The sequence below is a fragment of the Zea mays genome, chromosome 6 (assembly GCF_902167145.1).
Source record: "Zea mays cultivar B73 chromosome 6, Zm-B73-REFERENCE-NAM-5.0, whole genome shotgun sequence".
NCBI lineage: Eukaryota > Viridiplantae > Streptophyta > Magnoliopsida > Poales > Poaceae > Zea > Zea mays.
The window spans coordinates 19,195,598-19,214,601 of NC_050101.1; the positions used below are offsets into that span (position 1 = coordinate 19,195,598).

General features: G+C 58.0%; 1 protein-coding gene across 2 annotated transcripts; it reads left to right on the forward strand.

Moving 5' to 3' along the window:
* The first annotated feature begins 299 nt into the window (after nucleotides 1-299).
* On the forward strand, nucleotides 300-13,489 carry LOC103629061 (actin-related protein 3). Of its 2 annotated transcripts, XM_008650257.2 has the most exons (5): nucleotides 334-380; nucleotides 467-615; nucleotides 12,420-12,527; nucleotides 12,606-12,835; nucleotides 13,026-13,402. In XM_008650257.2, the coding sequence occupies exons 1-5, from the start codon at nucleotides 334-336 to the stop codon at nucleotides 13,302-13,304; spliced, it is 813 nt and encodes a 270-aa protein (XP_008648479.1). In that variant the 3' UTR covers nucleotides 13,305-13,402. The 2 variants fall into 2 exon arrangements, 1 of the variants encoding a protein (XP_008648479.1); XR_554093.3 differs by lacking the exons at nucleotides 467-615; nucleotides 12,420-12,527; nucleotides 12,606-12,835; nucleotides 13,026-13,402 and adding an exon at nucleotides 13,432-13,489 and having other exon boundaries at nucleotides 300-380.
* Nucleotides 13,490-19,004: the final 5,515 nt, after the last annotated feature.

The window sequence follows — 19,004 nt, forward strand, 5'->3', positions numbered from 1 at the left end:
CAGTACCGCGCCGCCGCCGCCATGGCTTCGTGCCTCCCAAATCTTCTCGTCGCTGTCCCACCGCGGAATGCCACCTCCCTTCCTCTCGAAGCTTTGTCTGCAGACGAAGTCGCCGGCTCTTCCCTCGGCACTGGTGCCGGTGGGTTGCCAGTGGCGGTGGGTGGGTGGCCTGGTGCTGGTGTTGCTGGGATGCCCGCCGCGACGGCGACCATAGCCCGCCTTCATGTGCCGCTGCCAAAAGCTGCCCACCACTCGCCCTGCTCGAGCCAGCGCCACCCCGACTCCCGCCGCCGCTGACGAGACAAGCGGCCACACGCTTGGCGAGCGCGCGCCATGGACGCATTGTCCCGCCCTGCTGTCGTCATCGACAACGGCACCGGGTACGCCCCTCCCTCTCCCTAGATCTGCGCGTGGAGGCGCGACGACGGTGAGCCACGCTGCTGATCTGTTCCGGCTCTCGCGGCAGGTACACGAAGATGGGGTTTGCGGGGAATGTGGAGCCCTGCTTCATCACCCCCACTGTCGTCGACGTCAACGATTCCTTCTCGGGCTCCGCCCAGTCGGCAGCGAGGGGCACCCCCGCCAGGGGGAACTGGCTCTCTCAGCACAACGCCGGTGTCGGCGTTCCGAGACCGGGGGGTCCTCGAGCCGACGAGTGAGAGTGCCGCGTGCCCCAGCCCAGATGGGTCGAGCGCGTGGAGCGAGCGCGAAGGGGGGAACAGAGAGAGAGAGAGAGAGTCGGTGGCCGGAGCCGGGTCGTGAGGGAGTCGGAGGAATTCCCGCGGCCTTCGTGTTCGTCCCGCGCCCAGGTCGGGTGCGCTTGCAGTAGGGGGTTACAAGCGTCCGCACGAGGTGAAGGGAGAGAGCGGCCCCGAGAGAGCGCCTGCCCCTGCCTTTCGTCCCCGCGAGGCCAACCTTTTCTAAGAAGGCCCTGGCCCTCCCTTTTATAGTCGTAAGGAGAGGGTCCAGGTGTACAAGATGGGGGTGTAGCAAGGTGCTACGTGTCTAGCGAGGGAGAGCTAGCGCCCTATGTACATGCCCAGGTGGCAGCCGGAGAGATCGTGGCACCCTGTTGGTGTGGCGTCGTGGCTGTTGGAGGAGTAACGGAGCCGGACGGGAGGACAGCTGTCGAGGTGGCTGGGCCCTTGCTGACGTTCTCCTGCTTTCGTAAGGGAGCTGGGAGCCGCCGTCGTCATGATCTAGCGGGGCGCCATCATGGCCTATCTGGCATAGCTGGCCAGATGGGACGCCGGTCTTGTTCTCTGCGACCCAAGTCGGCTCAGGGCAGGGTGATGATGACGCTTCCTGTTGACGTGGCGGTCCCGTGTCCTAGGTCGGGCGTCGTGGAGGCTCCTCCGAGGCCGAGGCTGAGTCCGTCCTGCAAGACAGAGACAGAGTCCGAGCCTTGGGTCGGGCGAGGCGGAGATTATTCGGCAGAGGCCGAGGCGGAGTCCGAGCCCTGGGTCGGGCGAGGCGGAGGTCGCCGTCTTCCGGGGCCTTAGCCCGAATCCAAGCCCTGGGTCGGGCGGAGCGGAGTTCGCCGTCTTCCGAGGCCTTAGCCTGAGTCCGAGCCCTGGGTCGGGCGGAGCGGAGTTCGCCGTCTTCCGGGACCTTAGCCCGAGTCCGAGCCCTGGGTCGGGCAGAGCGGAGTTCGCCGTCTTCCGAGGCCTTAGCCTGAGTCCGAGCCCTGGGTCGGGCGGAGCGGAGTTCGTCGTCTTCCGGGACCTTAGCCCGAGTCCGAGCCCTGGGTCGGGCGGAGCGGAGTTCGCCGTCTTCCGGGGCCTTAGCCCGAGTCTGAGCCCTGGGTCGGGCGGAGTCTCCTATGGTACCACTGGCGAAGTCTGGTCGCCCGTCGGTCTTACCTTTTGCGTTAAACGCCCTGGTGACTCGGTCGGTTGGTGCGGTGATTTAGTCAGGGTTTCTCCTTATCGGAGGCGGGGCCTAGGGCGAGCCGGAGATGCGTCTGCCGTGAAAGAGGAGACCTCAGGCGAGACCGAGTCATCTTAAGGTCGGCTGCCCTCGCCCGAGGCTAGGCTCGGGCGTGGCGTGGTCAAGTCACTCGTATGGACTGATTCCTGACTTAATCAAACCCATCAGGCCTTTGCAGCTTTATGCTGATGGGGGTTACCAGCTGAGAATTAGGCGTCTTGAGGGTACCCCTAATTATGGTCCCCGACAGTAGCCCCCGAGCCTCGAAGAGAGTGTTAACGCTCGCTTGGAGGCTTGCATCGCACTTTTTTGCAAGGGGACCAGCCTTTCTCGGAGGTACTTTGTTCCGGTGGGTGCGCACGAGCGCACCCGCCGGGTGTAGCCCCCGAGGCCTCGGAGGAGTGGTTTCACTCCTTCGAGGTCTTAATGCCTTGCGCAATGCTTCGGCTGGTCTGGCGGTTCCCTCATGCGAGCAGGGCGTAACCCAGGTGCACTGTCGGGGCCCAAGTTCTCGGGCTGGTATGTTGACGCTGTCAACGGTTCGGCCGGAGCCGGGTTTGCGAGAGCAGCCCCCGAGCCCTCGCACGGAGCGAGAGGACGATCAGGGACAGACTCGACTTTTTATATACGCCCCTACGTCGCCTTTCCGCAAGGAGGAGGGGGGGAGTGCGCCATGTTACCCTCGATGGGCACCGAACATGGTGTCTCCGGTGAGCTGCGATCGGGTAATCCGAGTGGACGTCCGTGCCCCGTTCGTTGGGGGTCGGCTAGGGGCCCGGAGGCACGCCCAAAAGTACCTGCGGGTGATCTGCCGGACCCGGTCCCCTGGCGACGGGGTCCGAGGGCTCGTTGCCTCCCTCCGATGGGATTCCGTTACAGAGTCGTTCCCGCTGGTCTCGGAAATGTCCTAGGGTACCTCGGGAGCGCAGCCCGAGCCTTGGTTATGTATCGAACGTACCCCTGGTCATCCCTCGCTCGGCGTCTGAGGCGGCTGTGAACCCTTCGACAGGCCAGCCTTCGAACCCCTGATCAGTAGGGGGCACGGAGCCCGAGTAGCCTGAGGTGGTCGTGGAACCTTTCGGGGGCCGACCTTCGAACCCCTGACCAGTAGTGGGTGTCGGGCCCACGCGATCTGAGGCGGCTGTTGAACCCTTCGGGGGGCCAGCCTTCGAACCCCTGATCAGTAGGGAGGCTCGGAGCCTAGTTCCTTCACGGGGAAGGATCCCTTTGGGGTTATCCCCCTTCTCGGTCCCTGTTGCAAGAGATAGAGAAAGAAGGAAAAGGGAAATGGGTTCGAAATTGAACGTCGTGGCGTACCTTTTTCGGCGTGGTCGTTTTGGCGAAGGCGAAACGTCACCAGCCGCTCCCGCCAGAAACGTCACCTATTTTGCCGCGGAGTTAATGCGCCGGGGTAAGCGGTCGGCGAGGCTGCCGTTGCGTGCGCGAGCCGTTCGAGGAACGGCTGTTTCGCTTCGCGTTTTTTGAACCCCGCGTCCGGTTCGGGCGGCGCGTTGGAACCGTCTCGTCCTTGGTCCTTTATGTACCCCGGAGAGGGTCCAGTGACGGCTCTCGACTCCACTTCTCGCCTCCTTCTCAGGTTCTCTGCAACCTGAGAGATCTAGCCAGAAAAAGGAAACCGCCCTCCCCTGTTCTTCACGCCGCCACCCCTCCTGCCTTGGCGATGGCTGACCGGGTGACCATCCTCTCGCCGCGCGACCCGTGGCCCTTCTCCACGGTGACGGCGGGTGACCTGGAGGACCTCGTCGACGAGGGTTTGCTCCGCCCCCTCACCGATAAGGAGCGGCCGGAATGGATTCCTCCCCCGGGCGGAGTCGCTCCATCCCCTCCGCCAGGGTATGTCGTGAGCTTCATCTCCTTTCATGAGCGGGGATTTGGAATGCCGTCGAGCCGCTTTATGCGGGCCATCCTGTTCCACTACGGGGTGGAACTACACAACCTTACCCCCAACTCCATCGCACAAGCCGCTATCTTTGTAGCGGTGTGCGAGGGGTATCTGGGGATCGCCCCCCATTGGGATTTGTGGACTCACCTCTTCTTTGCCGAGCTTTTTGCTTCGTCGACGAGGGAGAGGAAGGTCCGTGCGGCGGTACGGGCCGGCGGCTGCACCCTCTTGCTGAGGCAGTCGCGGGCGTTGCAGTATATCCCTGCCGTTCTTTCGTCCTCAAACAAGGGTTGGCAGCGCTGGTGGTTCTATCTCCGAAATGACGGAGAGTCGCTCCCGCCGTTCTCTCAGCGGGTTGTCACCGCCGCCCCTGACGCCTGGCGTCACGGGACTCCACACGAGAGGCAGAAGAAACTCGAACCTCTTCTCCAGGCTCTGAAGGTGTTGCGGGAGGAAGGGCTCACCGTCGCGGGAGTGGTTGCTGCCATCCACCGCCGGAGGGTGCTCCCCCTGGCGGAGCGGCGGTTGCCGCTTTGGGAGATGACCCAGGAGGCCGACTGGGAGGGGTCACGGATGTCCCCTGACCCTCTTCCTCACGACGCCCTCTATCGGCGGGTGTCGGTCGCGATGGGGAAGCCGGACCCCCACGCCCTCTCCCAGCCTCAAATGCGCCCCGACCAGGGGTGCGTCGCTCTGGTGAGTGCTCGTCCTTTCCTTCTTCATATACCGGTTTGCTCCCGATTCTCACTATCGATTTTCTTTCTCCCCCCTTTTTAGGAGGTGGGGCAGCACAAACCCTCCCTGCCGCCGGTCCCGGAGGACGCGGTGGGTCGGGCGGCGAGGCGGGTCGCCGCGGAGGAGGAGAAGAAGAAGAAGGACGCGGAGAAGGCTCGGGCCCGCAGGCGGAGGCGGGCTCGAGACGCCCTGGAGAAACGCCGTCGTCAGCAGGAGAGGGAAGGGCTTCCCAGGGAGCTATCGCCGGAGACGTCCGATGATGACGACGACGTCGACGATGAGGAGGAGGAGGACGACATGGCCGCACGTCTCGGCCTCAGCCCTGGCCGGGGGTCGTCGAGCCAGCCCCCGAGCGGGCCTACATCGTCGGTCCCTGGAGCCGAGGTGCCGGATCCCCGACCTGAGGAGCAGGGGCAACCCGAGAGGGTTCTCGTCTCCCCGGCTGGGGGAGCTGTCGCCACTCCAGGGAGTCGGGCCGAGGGGACCGTTCCTCGGGAACCGTCGCCCGCGCCGGCGGCATGCGGGAGCAGTCCTCAGGTCGCCATGGTGGCGCCTGGGCAGTCCGCCTCCCGGGCCTCAGGGGCGCCCGGGGCGAGGGCGGCGCCGGGGCTGTTGGTGAAGCGGACCTCGGCGGTGGTTCTAGGAAGCGGGAGCCAAGAGACCTCCCCCCAGACACCGTGGATCATGATCCGGAGCGGGTAGGCACCTTGGAATCTTTCCGTCCCGGCGCTTCATTCATATGTCCGGGCCGTAATCTTCCCTTTCTTGTTTTCTTCAGTAAACGGAGCCATGGCCCTACCGACCTGGCGCCTCGGAAGGCCCTCAAGACGGCGTTTGTCCAGGCAGCTGGCGCCACCTCGGGCCCTGCCGCTCAGCCGACCCTTTCGCAGGGTGCTCCGCCGCACGGGGCTCAGGCGTCGCATGTTTCGGGGGAGCAGGTCCCCGAGGTGGGCCCCTCTGCCGAGGTGGCCATCGTGACCGGGGAGGCGGCCAGCGCCGATGCGGTCCCGAGCTCGCCAGCCATGTTGGCCATGTCGGCGTCTGCCGCTACCGCAGCTGGCACCGTTCCGGTCGGAGAGCGCCCGGTCGCCGCCGACGTTGGGACGGCCGCGGCGTCGGCGCCCGAAGCCTCGGGAGAGGTGGGCGCGGACGCGCAGCGTTCCCAGGCGGGCGGCAGCCTTGTCGTTGTGGGGCGGAGCCCCGAGGCCCGGGGCCAGTTGCTCCGATTCCGGACCCGTGAGGCTTCGGGCCCTATCTTCGTTCTTGACGACGAAGAGGAGGACCAGTCCTGGGACGAGCTCCGCAAGCGTGCGGAGGCGACAGTGGGGTTGCTCCGATCGTCGCTGGAGGTTCTCTGCGGGGACGTCCCCAAAATCCTTCAGGTAATGGTTTCAGACATACCTTCTTGCTTCCGTGAGCGAGGCGTTCGTCGTGAAATCTTGTTTTCCTTTCCAGGACCTGACGGACCGGAGCACTGCCAAGTCGTCGTTCATTCGCCACGAGGCCGTCGTCTGGGGCTCGCTGCGGTCCCTGAGGACTTCGCTCGCCGGGGCTACCGCGCGCCTCTCTCAGCAAGACGCTAAGATAGCGGACCTCCAGTTGCTCTGTGCTGACTTGAAGGCCGAGGCGGCGGCAGCGCGCACAGAGCTTGCCCAGGTTGCCGAGGAGCGGGACCAAACTCGGGGCCAAACTGCCGAAGCTGAGAGCCGGGCCCAGATCCTTGCGGCCGATCTGGCCGCAGCCCAAGCCGCAGCCTCGGAGCAGCACGTCCGAGCCAAAGGTATGGCTCGACCGTCCTCGGTTCTTAATCTTGTCCGTTTCTTCCGCTTGGGTTTGAGATCTTTCTTCTGGTTGTTCGCAGAGCTCGAGTCTGCCCTCGACGAGTCTGCCAAGGCGCTTGCCGAGGCGCTCGACGGGGCTGCTGAGCAAAGGGAGGCCGACCTTGCGGCTATGTCCGAGGCCGTCTCGGAGGTCTATCGGAAACTCGGTCCCGGCGACGTCCCGTCAGGGAGCTCTCCCCAAAGCCGTCTTCAAGCCCTTGGCGATTACGCGCGCGGTAAAGTCCGCGGGGCGCTGCACCACGGCGTCAGGCGGGCCTTCGTCGTGCTCGCTTCCCACTACGTCGTGGACTTGGAGCGGGTCAGCGAGGGGTACTGTCTGCCTGACGAAGACGAGGCAGCCCTGGCGGAGATTCAACGGCTCGACGCGGTCGCCGCGGGTCCGAGCGCGTCGCTGGCGACCGTCTTCGAAGCGGAGATTCTTCCTCCTGCGCCGCCGCCGGAAGCGGAGGTGGACTTTACCGACGGCGGGCTCGGAGTTGAGGGCGCGGCTCCTGCCCGAGGCGACGCCTGATTTTAGTTGGGACAATTTCTGATGGGTGTGTGATTTGCCGTGGCCACTGGGGCCTGAACATTTTACTTCTTCTTCCGTGAAGTCATGCTTCTTTTCGTTTCGATTTTCGCGCCTGGCTCGTAGTGTCGACAACAGGGTGATTTCCCGAGCTGGGTCCTTTTCCGCGGCAGGCGACAAGCGAGGTGTCCCTAGCCCGGAAGCATAGGTGTTCCCCAGCTCAGTCGGTCTCGCCACTTTATTCGTACCCCAGTTCGCTCCTCAGGACTCTGTTTCTGACGCATCCGGGAGAACGCAGAAAACCCTTCTTGACCGAAAAAAGAGTTTTTCTGATGCGGAATGGTACGTTCGAACTCGATGAGAGGGGTTCCCCTTTTTTAGCCCCCGAGGGAGGGTCGGGCTCTGTCGGGGCGAGGTCGACCCTTCCTTGATAATTGATTCGTATGTATGAGTGGGGAAAGGGCGCAGCCCCCGGGCGTCGTTTGCGCAGAGGCCGTTTGGCGAGTCAGGCTCCTGCCCAGATGTGCGGCGAGTGCTTGGTGACATCCCCCAGCATGGCGGGCATGCCCGAGGGACCCTACGCAAAAATGTCGACGTTTGCGCGAGGGAAGTCGCCGAGCACTGCTTCCTATCTGGGGCCGAGCCCAGAGCCGATCCGGACACGCTTGGAGGTGTCGCCACTGGGGTCGAGAGGGACGGCCTTAACCGTCTCCGCTGGCTCGAAGTTGCCGGCATGCCGCTTCACGTCTGGCACCTCTCGGGAGAGGCTTTCCAGGTCGGCAACGAGGGCCTCGGACTCGGCGAGGGCCTCGGCGTACTCCACGCATTCCACATCGCATTCGAAGGCATGCTTGTACGTGGGGCCGACAGTGATGACCCCATTGGGGCCCGGCATCTTGAGCTTCAGGTAGGTGTAGTTGGGGATGGCCATGAACTTCGCGTAGCATGGCCTTCCCAACACTGCGTGGTAGGTTCCTCGGAACCCGACCACCTCGAAGGTCAATGTCTCCCTTCGGAAGTTGGAGGGTGTTCCGAAGCAGACAGGGAGGTCGAGCCGTCCGAGGGGCTGGACGCGCTTCCCGGGGATGATCCCGTGGAAGGGCGCAGCGCCTGCTCGGACAGATGACAGGTCGACGCGCAGGAGCCGGAGGGTCTCGGCGTAGATGATGTTGAGGCAGCTGCCTCCATCCATCAGGACCTTGGTGAGCCTGACGTCGCCGACGACAGGATCGACGACGAGCGGGTACTTCCCCGAGCTCGGCACGTGGTCGGGGTGGTCGTCTCGGTCGAAGGTGATGGGCTTGTCGGACCAGTCTAGATAGACTGGCGCCGCCACCTTCACCGAGCAGACCTCCCGACGCTCTTGCCTACGATGCCGAGCCGAGGCGTTTGCCGCATGCCCTCCGTAGATCATGAAGCAATCGCGGACCTCTGGGAACTCTCCTGCTTGGCGATCCTCCCTTTTGTCGTTGTCGTGAGCCTTGCCACCCTCTGCGGGCGGCCCGGCCCGATGGAAATGGCGTCGAAGCATGACGCATTCCTCGAGGGTGTGCTTGACGGGCCCCTGATGGTAGGGGCACGTCTCCTTGAGTGCCTTGTCGAAGAGGTTAGCACCTCCAGGGGGCTTCCGAGGGTTCTTGTGCTCGGTGGCGGCGACAAGGTCGGCATCGGGAGTGTCGCGTTTCGCTTGCGACTTCCTCCTGCCTTTCTTCTTGGCGCCGTGCGGAGCAGACGCCTCGGGAGCATCTTCCGACGGGCGGCCCTGGGGCTGCTTGTCCTTTCGGAAGATAGCTTCGACCGCCTCCTGGCCGGAGGCGAACTTGGTGGCGATGTCCATCAGCTCGCTCGCCCTGGTGGGGGTCTTGCGACCCAACTTGCTGACCAGGTCGCGGCAGGTGGTGCCGGCGAGGAACGCGCCAATGACATCGGAGTCGGTGATGTTGGGCAACTCGGTGCGCTGCTTCGAGAACCGTCGGATGTAGTCCCGAAGGGACTCTCCCGGCAGTTGCCGACAGCTTCGGAGGTCCCAGGAATTCCCGGGGCGCACGTACGTGCCCTGGAAGTTCCCGGCGAAAGCCTGGACCAAATCCTCCCAGCTAGAAATCTGCCCCGGGGGCAGGTGCTCCAACCAGGCACGAGCGGTGTCGGAGAGAAACAGGGGGAGGTTTCGGATGATGAGGTTGTCATCGTCCGTCCCACCCAGCTGACAGGCCAGGCGGTAGTCCGCAAGCCACAATTCCGGTCTCGTTTCCCCCGAGTACTTCGTGATAGTGGTCGGGGGTCGGAATCTGGGCGGAAACGGCGCCCGCCGAATGGCTCGGCTAAAGACCTGCGGACCGGGTGGTTCGGGCGAGGGACTTCGATCCTCCCCGCTGTCGTAACGTCCCCCACGCCTGGGGTGGTAGCCTCGGCGCACCCTTTCGTCGAGGCGTGCCCGACGGTCGCGATGAGGGTGCTCGACGCCGAGGTGGCCCGGGGCCGCAGGCGCGGTGTTGCGCGTGCGCCCGGTGAAGGCCGAGGCTTCCCGCGTGAGTCGGGAAGTCGCGGCACGAGGTTCCGAGGGGAATCCCTGCCTTCGAGAGGCAGAGCTCTCGGCCCGCCGGGCCGCAGCGCCTTCCAGGAGATGCTTGAGTTCCCCCTGGATTCGCCGACCCTCGGTGGTTGATGACTCCGGCATCGCGCGGAGGAGCATTGCTGCAGCGACCAGGTCCTGGCCAGTCCCGCCGGATGCGGGTGGCGGTTTGTCCCTGGCATCGTTGGCGATGCGGTGCTGGAGACCTTGGGTCAGGTGACGTATTCCTCCGGCCGGGGGTTGGCTCGCCCATACCTGCCCGATGTTCTGGCGGATTGCCTCGAGCGCTCCTGCTCCTTCATCGAACCCGGCCTGCGCCCTGCGGACTTGCTCGAGCTATGGGTCGTGACCCCCCGCCAGAACGGGGACCACAGCTAGCTCCCGCGGGATGTCGGCGCGAGGCGCTGGCCTAGGGGGATCACCATCCTCCGGCATGCCGAGACAGCCGCCTCCGGAGGGATCCCCTAGCTCGATGTGGAAACATTCGCGACTCGGGCCGCAGTCCTTGTCGCCAAGGCTGCGGCTGCCGTCGGAACAGTCGGAGAGGCAGTAGTCACATGCGGTCATAAAGTCCCGCATGGCACTAGGGTTGCCAGATCCGGAGAAATCCCAGCAGATGCTGGGGTCGTCATCTTCCTCGGACCCAGAGGGTCCGTAGGTCGAGACACCCGTCAATCGGTCCCAAGGCGACCGCACACGAAACCCCAGAGAGGTTGCACTCGCCTCAATGTGAGCGCCCGCCAAAGCGAGGTCGCCAGGCGGGCTGAGGCCGAGTCGAAATAACAAAAGATGGGGAGCAGTCGGTACCTTTTTGTCGACGAGGAGCGATGAAGTCGTGTCGGGGGCTGACCGCGCCGTCGTCTTGGGTACGAGGGCGACGTCCTGCAGGCCCTCCGTGAGCGTGCTGGCGTCGTCCACTTGCTCGGGGTCGACGTGTTGCGGGGGGATGGCGCTCGCGTTTGCCTCGAACGCGAGGGCGACGCTTGGCGTGTCCTCCGCTGGGGCGCCGGGGATGTCGATTTGCTCGACAGCCGTCGGAGCGCGGCCTCCCGCTCGGCCCCGGTTGCCCCGCCTCCTTCTCCTCCGATGGCGAGGGAGAGGATGGGGCGAGCTCGAAAGTTGTCTTTCCCCAACGCGGGAAAGACGTCGTTGATTCCGCCGCCGGCGGGCGGGCTGTCCGCCACCAATGTCATCGTCGCGCGGCGGTGGAAGGAGTATCATGTCGTAGTCGCCATCGAGAGACATGAACTCGAGGTTCCCAAAACGGAGCACCGTCCCGGGTTGAAGAGGTTGTTGGAGACTGCCCATCTGGAGCTTGACGGGAAATCGAACGTCAACACGCAGCGTGCCCCTACCTGGCGCGCCAACTGTCGGCGTTCCGAGACCGGGGGGTCCTCGAGCCGACGAGTGAGAGTGCCGCGTGCCCCAGCCCAGATGGGTCGAGCGCGTGGAGCGAGCGCGAAGGGGGGAACAGAGAGAGAGAGAGAGAGTCGGTGGCCGGAGCCGGGTCGTGAGGGAGTCGGAGGAATTCCCGCGGCCTTCGTGTTCGTCCCGCGCCCAGGTCGGGTGCGCTTGCAGTAGGGGGTTACAAGCGTCCGCACGAGGTGAAGGGAGAGAGCGGCCCCGAGAGAGCGCCTGCCCCTGCCTTTCGTCCCCGCGAGGCCAACCTTTTCTAAGAAGGCCCTGGCCCTCCCTTTTATAGTCGTAAGGAGAGGGTCCAGGTGTACAAGATGGGGGTGTAGCAAGGTGCTACGTGTCTAGCGAGGGAGAGCTAGCGCCCTATGTACATGCCCAGGTGGCAGCCGGAGAGATCGTGGCACCCTGTTGGTGTGGCGTCGTGGCTGTTGGAGGAGTAACGGAGCCGGACGGGAGGACAGCTGTCGAGGTGGCTGGGCCCTTGCTGACGTTCTCCTGCTTTCGTAAGGGAGCTGGGAGCCGCCGTCGTCATGATCTAGCGGGGCGCCATCATGGCCTATCTGGCATAGCTGGCCAGATGGGACGCCGGTCTTGTTCTCTGCGACCCAAGTCGGCTCAGGGCAGGGTGATGATGACGCTTCCTGTTGACGTGGCGGTCCCGTGTCCTAGGTCGGGCGTCGTGGAGGCTCCTCCGAGGCCGAGGCTGAGTCCGTCCTGCAAGACAGAGACAGAGTCCGAGCCCTGGGTCGGGCGAGGCGGAGATTATTCGGCAGAGGCCGAGGCGGAGTCCGAGCCCTGGGTCGGGCGAGGCGGAGGTCGCCGTCTTCCGGGGCCTTAGCCCGAATCCGAGCCCTGGGTCGGGCAGAGCGGAGTTCGCCGTCTTCCGAGGCCTTAGCCTGAGTCCGAGCCCTGGGTCGGGCGGAGCGGAGTTCGCCGTCTTCCGGGACCTTAGCCCGAGTCCGAGCCCTGGGTCGGGCGGAGCGGAGTTCGCCGTCTTCCGAGGCCTTAGCCTGAGTCCGAGCCCTGGGTCGGGCGGAGCGGAGTTCGCCGTCTTCCGGGACCTTAGCCCGAGTCCGAGCCCTGGGTCGGGCGGAGCGGAGTTCGCCGTCTTCCGGGGCCTTAGCCCGAGTCTGAGCCCTGGGTCGGGCGGAGTCTCCTATGGTACCACTGGCGAAGTCTGGTCGCCCGTCGGTCTTACCTTTTGCGTTAAACGCCCTGGTGACTCGGTCGGTTGGTGCGGTGATTTAGTCAGGGTTTCTCCTTATCGGAGGCGGGGCCTAGGGCGAGCCGGAGATGCGTCTGCCGTGAAAGAGGAGACCTCAGGCGAGACCGAGTCATCTTAAGGTCGGCTGCCCTCGCCCGAGGCTAGGCTCGGGCGTGGCGTGGTCAAGTCACTCGTATGGACTGATTCCTGACTTAATCAAACCCATCAGGCCTTTGCAGCTTTATGCTGATGGGGGTTACCAGCTGAGAATTAGGCGTCTTGAGGGTACCCCTAATTATGGTCCCCGACAGCCGGCGTCATGGCTAACCTCGACTTCTACATCGACGACGAAGCGCTGGCCCAATCCTGCGCCAGTAGCTCGCATAGTTTGAGCCATCCCATCCGCAACGGCCAGGTGGGTGCTCCAACTGTGTACTGCCGTGTCCAGTTGCTGGTGTTTTTTTCGTGACCTTACTTACGATTGATTTGGGCTGGAGCGAACTCTTTCAGGTGGAATACCATGGAGAGGTTCTGGCAACAATGCATCTTCAATTACCTCCGGTGCAACCCAGAAGATCATTATTTTATTCTAACTAAGAGCCCTCTGACTGCCCCTGAGACCCGGGAGTACACCGGAGAGATCATGTTTGAGACGTTCAATATGCCTGGCCTCTATATTGCAGTCCAACCTATCCTTGCGCTGGCTTCTGGGTACACTACAACTAAGGTTAGTCATCGGAGCTTAGCCTTGCACTTTTGCATAGGCTGATAGGCATGGCTGACACTAAAATGGATGGCAATTGCATTCAGCAGGCCATGTTTCAGTGTACTTGAAAATGTTTTATCACGGTTTCCCTTCTTTGTTGAGCGATCATCACACTCTTATATTTATGAGAAACTTTATGTTTTGTTTTCAGTGTGAAATGATAGGTGTTGTAGTTGATGTGGGTGATGGGGCTACCCATATTGTTCCGGTTGTTGATGGTTATGTCATTGGGAGCAGTATCAGATCTATTCCAATTACAGGCAAGGATGTTACCCAGTTTATTCATCAACTTCTAAAGGTAGCTTCCTCTGCCTTCTTGTTGACTGTAGAAAGACACTACTCAACCTGTCTAGATAACGGTACTATCTACATTTTACTATCTACATTTAATGGTAAAATATCATGTGCACTGTGCAATCAACGAATCTGAAACATTAAATCTGTATCCAATGGTAACTGCCATTATATTTATATCCTTTCACCTCACACACCGTTGAAATTTGCCAAACCCCCCTGAAATAGCTACCGCTGCTGATCTGTTCCGGCTCTCGCGGCAGGTACACGAAGATGGGGTTCGCGGGGAACGTGGAGCCCTGCTTCATCACCCCCACTATCATCACCGTCAACGATTCCTTCTCTGGCTCTGTCACACCCGGATTTCGGGGGCACCAAGACCCGGGCGCGAACATAAACACCAGGTATGCTGGGACCAAGTCTCATACATATGATGTATAGTGGCACAGGATCGAATGTCACATCTTTATATATAACAGGAGTTCTATACAAAATAAATAATTACATTATAAGGAGACAACGGTCCAGCAACCCAAAGTTGACTGGGAGACGACGACCTAGACCTCTCACGAACACACCGCAGCATCCTCCATGAGCATCATCCTGCAGTACCTGGTCTTGACCTGTGGTGTATGTGAGACAGCAAGAGTGAGCTCACATACGTTCATCGCTCAACAAGTTGTGGGGAATAATGTGCATGAACTCGCCAAAGGTGGGAGCTCACGTGAAGTGTAAGGCTTACCAAAGGAGATGGTTAGAGCTGAGCATTGCTTTTAAAGTTGGTCAAAATTTTATTAGCAATTACTAAGTATAAGTAAATACCAAACCCAATTAAGTAATAGAACAAAAGTAACAACACCACCTGCAATGCAATGCATATGACAAATTGAATTTAGTTCCATAATTTAATCATGTGAGGGTCCGAGCTGCTCATGACCGTGAGCACGGCTAGTATACCAGTTTTACACTCTGCAGAGGTTGCGCATCTTTACCCACAAGTCGTGTATCCCATGTCGCCAGGGTTTGCAAGGCCCTTAGACACTTCCGAGGTGAATGGCTAGGGATCCACTACGAGGCCTTTACAAAGTTCCACTAGCTTCCGAAAACCCGCTACAGTTTATAGGAAGATCCAGTACAGGAATCCCTTGCAGGACCGCCATCGCAGCAAAATCCTCCCGAGGGCCTCCCCGCACTGACCTCTCCCCTACTGCCCTTGCCCCTTTCGGGTAAGGTAGTCTTCCACTAGCTTTCCTAATTAATCAGCCAAGGGCGTCCCATTCCACCCTTGTGGTAGCACTGTTTTCCCGGGTGGTCGCTCCATGTTCCAATTAACATAATGATCTTAACATGAACCATAAATAACAACTGATAACAAAAGTGTAATCATGAATGGTGTATCACCATACCCAAAACCACATATAGCACTAGCAAGTACTACCCAGAAAGTTCAGTGGTAAACAAGGTATAAAGATAGACAAACTAGGGTAACCTATTGGGTCCCATCAAAATTAACCTATGCAGATCATTATGATTAATTAGAACATGAGTAGGTAAAAGAAGTGATCAAGGGCACAACTTGCCTGGGCCTTGAGATTCCAGATACCAGGATGATCTTCAGGTGACTCGTGACCTCACTGCTAGTCGTAGTAATACAAACAAACAGTGTAGGCAAAATTTAACATCACACCAAACAAGTAAACAAAATATACAGTAATAAACTAGACATTAAAATAAGATCACAGGAATTGGAATCATTAATTTTTGAGTTATATATTTCAAGTTATGAATTTTCAAAGGTTTTATGTGTTTAAAATGGATTAAGTGAGGGATTAAATTTCTAATTGTTGTCATGACCAAACAGAGGCTCTAGGTGATAGAGAATAAAATTACAAAATTTTAGAAAGTGGAATGGATTAATTTGGAGTTCATATGCATTTTCTATTAATTATATAAATTCTAGGAATTATTTTTATATTAAAAACTCATTTTCTAATTAATTTTCCTGATTTTATAACTCTCTGGACTGGGCCTCATTTACTGAAAAGTGCAGGGGTCATCTTGCAAGTTTTCCCGAGACACATAGAACTCTGAGGGTGGACCGCGGGTTTATTTCATAAAAGTTCAGGGTCTCTTATGAAAAAGCGTCTGGCCGAAGGGGTATCGGCCGATCGTGGCCCTTAGATTAGAATCCTACGGCTGGGATTAGATCAAGCCGAGCTCGAACCGGTATGCGATAATGGCTTTCGGATCTAGATCTAACGGCCGCGATTTAATGAAGCGCGATCCGCCCGACTACCACACGATCAGGCATCAACGGCGCAGGATCAATCACGCGAAGGGTTACGCGTCGATCTAATCTGGGCCGCACGATCACGATCCAACGGTCATCGCCTATCTCCCCAATTCCCAGCTCGGGACGGCGGCGAGCTAGCCGGACCAGGGCGGCGCCATCGCCGGTGAAGCTCGATTTGGCCATACAGCGCACGAAAACTCAATTAAAAACCGCTACACGATGCCCTAAGTACACTGAGTGCAATGGACTCGAAATTACCCCGTGATACGGTGCCGAAGATCTTGGCCACGGCGCGCGGCGGATTTGCAAGGACGGCGTCGAATTCCCGGGGCCACGGTCGGGGATTCCGCCCGGCTTCACGACGAACCGATTCTTTGCGACCATACAAGTGTCCAGGGCGAGGCAATTGGAGCGGAGAGGCGCTGGTGCAGTGATTCAACAATGGCGGCGGCGAACTGGATTTCGGCCCCCGGCGGCGCAAGGCTGTCGGTGCAAGGCGGATGAGGAGGAAAGGAGGGGGCCGCGGCACTTTATATAGGCGCGACATGGCCAGCTTCACCGGAAAAAGGGCGAAGTCCGCCGTAGAACACGCCGCGACGGTCGCGCGATTCGTTGAAGACGCCGAGCGCGCGTACTGACGGCACGGCAGTGGCTGACGGGCATGGCCCGCGCGTCGGTGAGTCAGCGAGAGCACGCGTGAGGGGATGAGAGGCTGCCCGAGGGGCCCACGATGTCGGCGAGAGAAGGAATACGCGGGCGCGGGTGAGAGAATGACGCGCGGGCCCGGTCTGTCGGCGCCAGGTTTCTGGTGTGGGCTGCGCGGTGTGAATAGAGTTGGGCCGGATTAGAGCAGAAACGGCCCGTGGAGCGTTTTATTCTTTTTTTTTTCCTTTTCCATTTCTAATTCCTTTTCCTTTTCTCTCCTTTCCAAATTCAAACTTCTCTTCAAATTTTAAATTTGAATTCTGTGGCAAACTTGTCTTCTAATTAAATATCCCACTTGAATATGACATGATCTAAATTGATTTATGTTTAAGAAATTTATTTGGTGATTGCTAATGCTTTTCCCCCTAGCACACATTCTTTAGAATTTGGTTTTCAAAGTTAGAGTTTAAATTCCATGTGTCCTTTAATATTTTAATATGTTGTTAACACCACCTTTATTTTATTATTCATAAATGCACAATCAAGTAAAAATTCGGCATGATGCATGGCTCATTTAGGTGCTATTGGTTATTTAATCCCCTTTTTGGCGGTGTTTATTCACATGTGATAGTAACTAGAGATGGTACACACATATAGACCAAGGAAATATTCACTTATTATGTGATTTACAAATTTGGGTATTACAGGCTCCGCCCAGCCGGCGGCGAGGGGCACCCCCACCAGGGGAACTGGTTCGCTCAGCACAGCGCCGGCGTCATGGCTGACCTCGAAGCGCTAGCCCGATCCCGCGCCAGCAGCTCGCATAGTTTGAGCTATCCCATCCGCAACGGCCAAGTGGGCGCTCCAGGTGTGTACTGCCGTGTCCAGTTGCTGGTGTTTTTTTGCGACCTTACTTATGATTGATTTGGGCTGGAGCGAACTCTTTCAGGTGGAGAATTGGCATAATCCTTACTCTATTTTCTTTCCCATTTTGTTCCTTCCCTTTCGCAGCATAATCCTTTCCTCGTGTTGGCATTGGATAATGACTCACTATATTATGTAGCTATTTATAAGGTACAGACAAAGATGTGGTATTTGAATCCAAAGTAATTCTTGTATACGAACTACTTTTTGTAAAAACAAATACTACTATCAACCTTCCTGTAGAGCCATCTAGGTGATTCTGGTAGCATTAGCATCAGTACGAACTGGACCAGGGCAGGAACCCCTGTAATGCCAAGCATCCACCGCCAGGTCCCTGGCACCTGACACAGGCAATGGATGTAACATTAATTATTCCTTTTTCTTAATGAAAAGACAGGAGCTCTACCGCTCAATTAAAAAGAATAGAAGTTCAGATAAAGATGTGACACACACTTTGCAAAACGATGTTTTCCAAATTTGTAGAAGATGGCAAGAGTTGAATGTTTAGTTGAGCGGGTACCTTAGTGAAGGCTAGATTGATGAGGTAGGCCAAGAACTGGCCACCAGTGATGAGAAGCCCATTTGTGCTCACTAGAGCACCTCTGATCCTAGCAGGGGAGGCTTCAGAGATGTACAGAGGAGCTGTCATGGAAGCCATTCCAACACCAAGACCAACAAATACCCTCCCAATAATGATAACTCTAGGTGTCGGGGAAAACGCCATGATAACGGCACCTCCAAAGAACAGTGCATCAGCAAGTATGATGGAAGGCCTCCTTCCAAACTTGTCATTCATCCAGCCACCAAATGCAACTCCAAATATAGCTCCAGCAACAGCCATACTGACTATTGTCTCCTGTTATTTGGACTAAACAGTGAGTCCGTGACATCAGATATCAACCTTGCTAGAATGTTAGTATTGTCTGAAGAAAATGTTAGATGAACTGAAGTTAAACTTGAACCACCGTGCATAATGGGAAATATTGTCATGTACCCTTAATACAATGCTCTTTTCCACCGCAGCAAAGTCGTCTCTAATGTACAGGAGGGCTCCCGATATGACACATGGCAAGGAAAATGTCAATAAGGTGATAAATCAATCAGCTATACTCCACTTCTTGAGTACGTAAATGAGATGATATGGCAGGCGGGAAGTAAGGATGTCAAAACGTTTTTAAGCACAAGCACATCATGCAAGATGTACTACAAGATTAATATCATCATGATAGTTGTAAATAAAAAGGAAAATTTTCTGGATTTTCATCAGGATTTTAGGGTGTCGGATAAAGGTTAAAAACAATTCCTCTTGATTTCTTCAGTAATTTTAAGAAAGATATATTGAGCAATTGGTGATTCATAGTTGAAACTAGAACATTTTGCCCTTCAGTATATATTCATGCCATTTGGCAGGTTTATTGTGTTTCAATGCAGTACTAAAATCTCAACTATGCGAAAACCAATCACAGGAGTGGATTGGAACATCTATATATATCAGCTATGGTTACCAGCTATTGCTACAACTAAATGCCTTGAAACAAAAGTCTAGCTGACCTCAAAGCGCTGGCCCGATCCCACGCCAGCAGCTCGCATAGTTTGAGCTATCCCATCCGCAATGGCCAGGTGGGCGCTCCAGGTGTGTACTGCCGTGTCCAGTTGCTGGTGTTTTTTTTTCGCGACCTTACTTATGATTGATCTGGGCTGGAGCGAACTCTTTCAGGTGGAGAATTGGGAAACCATGGAGAGGTTCAGTGCATCTTCAATTACCTCCAGTGCGACCCAGAAGATCATTATTTTCTTCTAACTGAGAGCCCTCTGACTGCCCCTGAGACCCGGGAGTACACCGGAGAGATCATGTTCGAGACATTCAATGTGCCCGGCCTCTATATTGCAGTCCAACCTATCCTTGCGCTGGCTGCTGGGTACACTACAACCAAGGTTAGTCATCGGAGCTTAGCCCTGCACTTTTGCATAGGA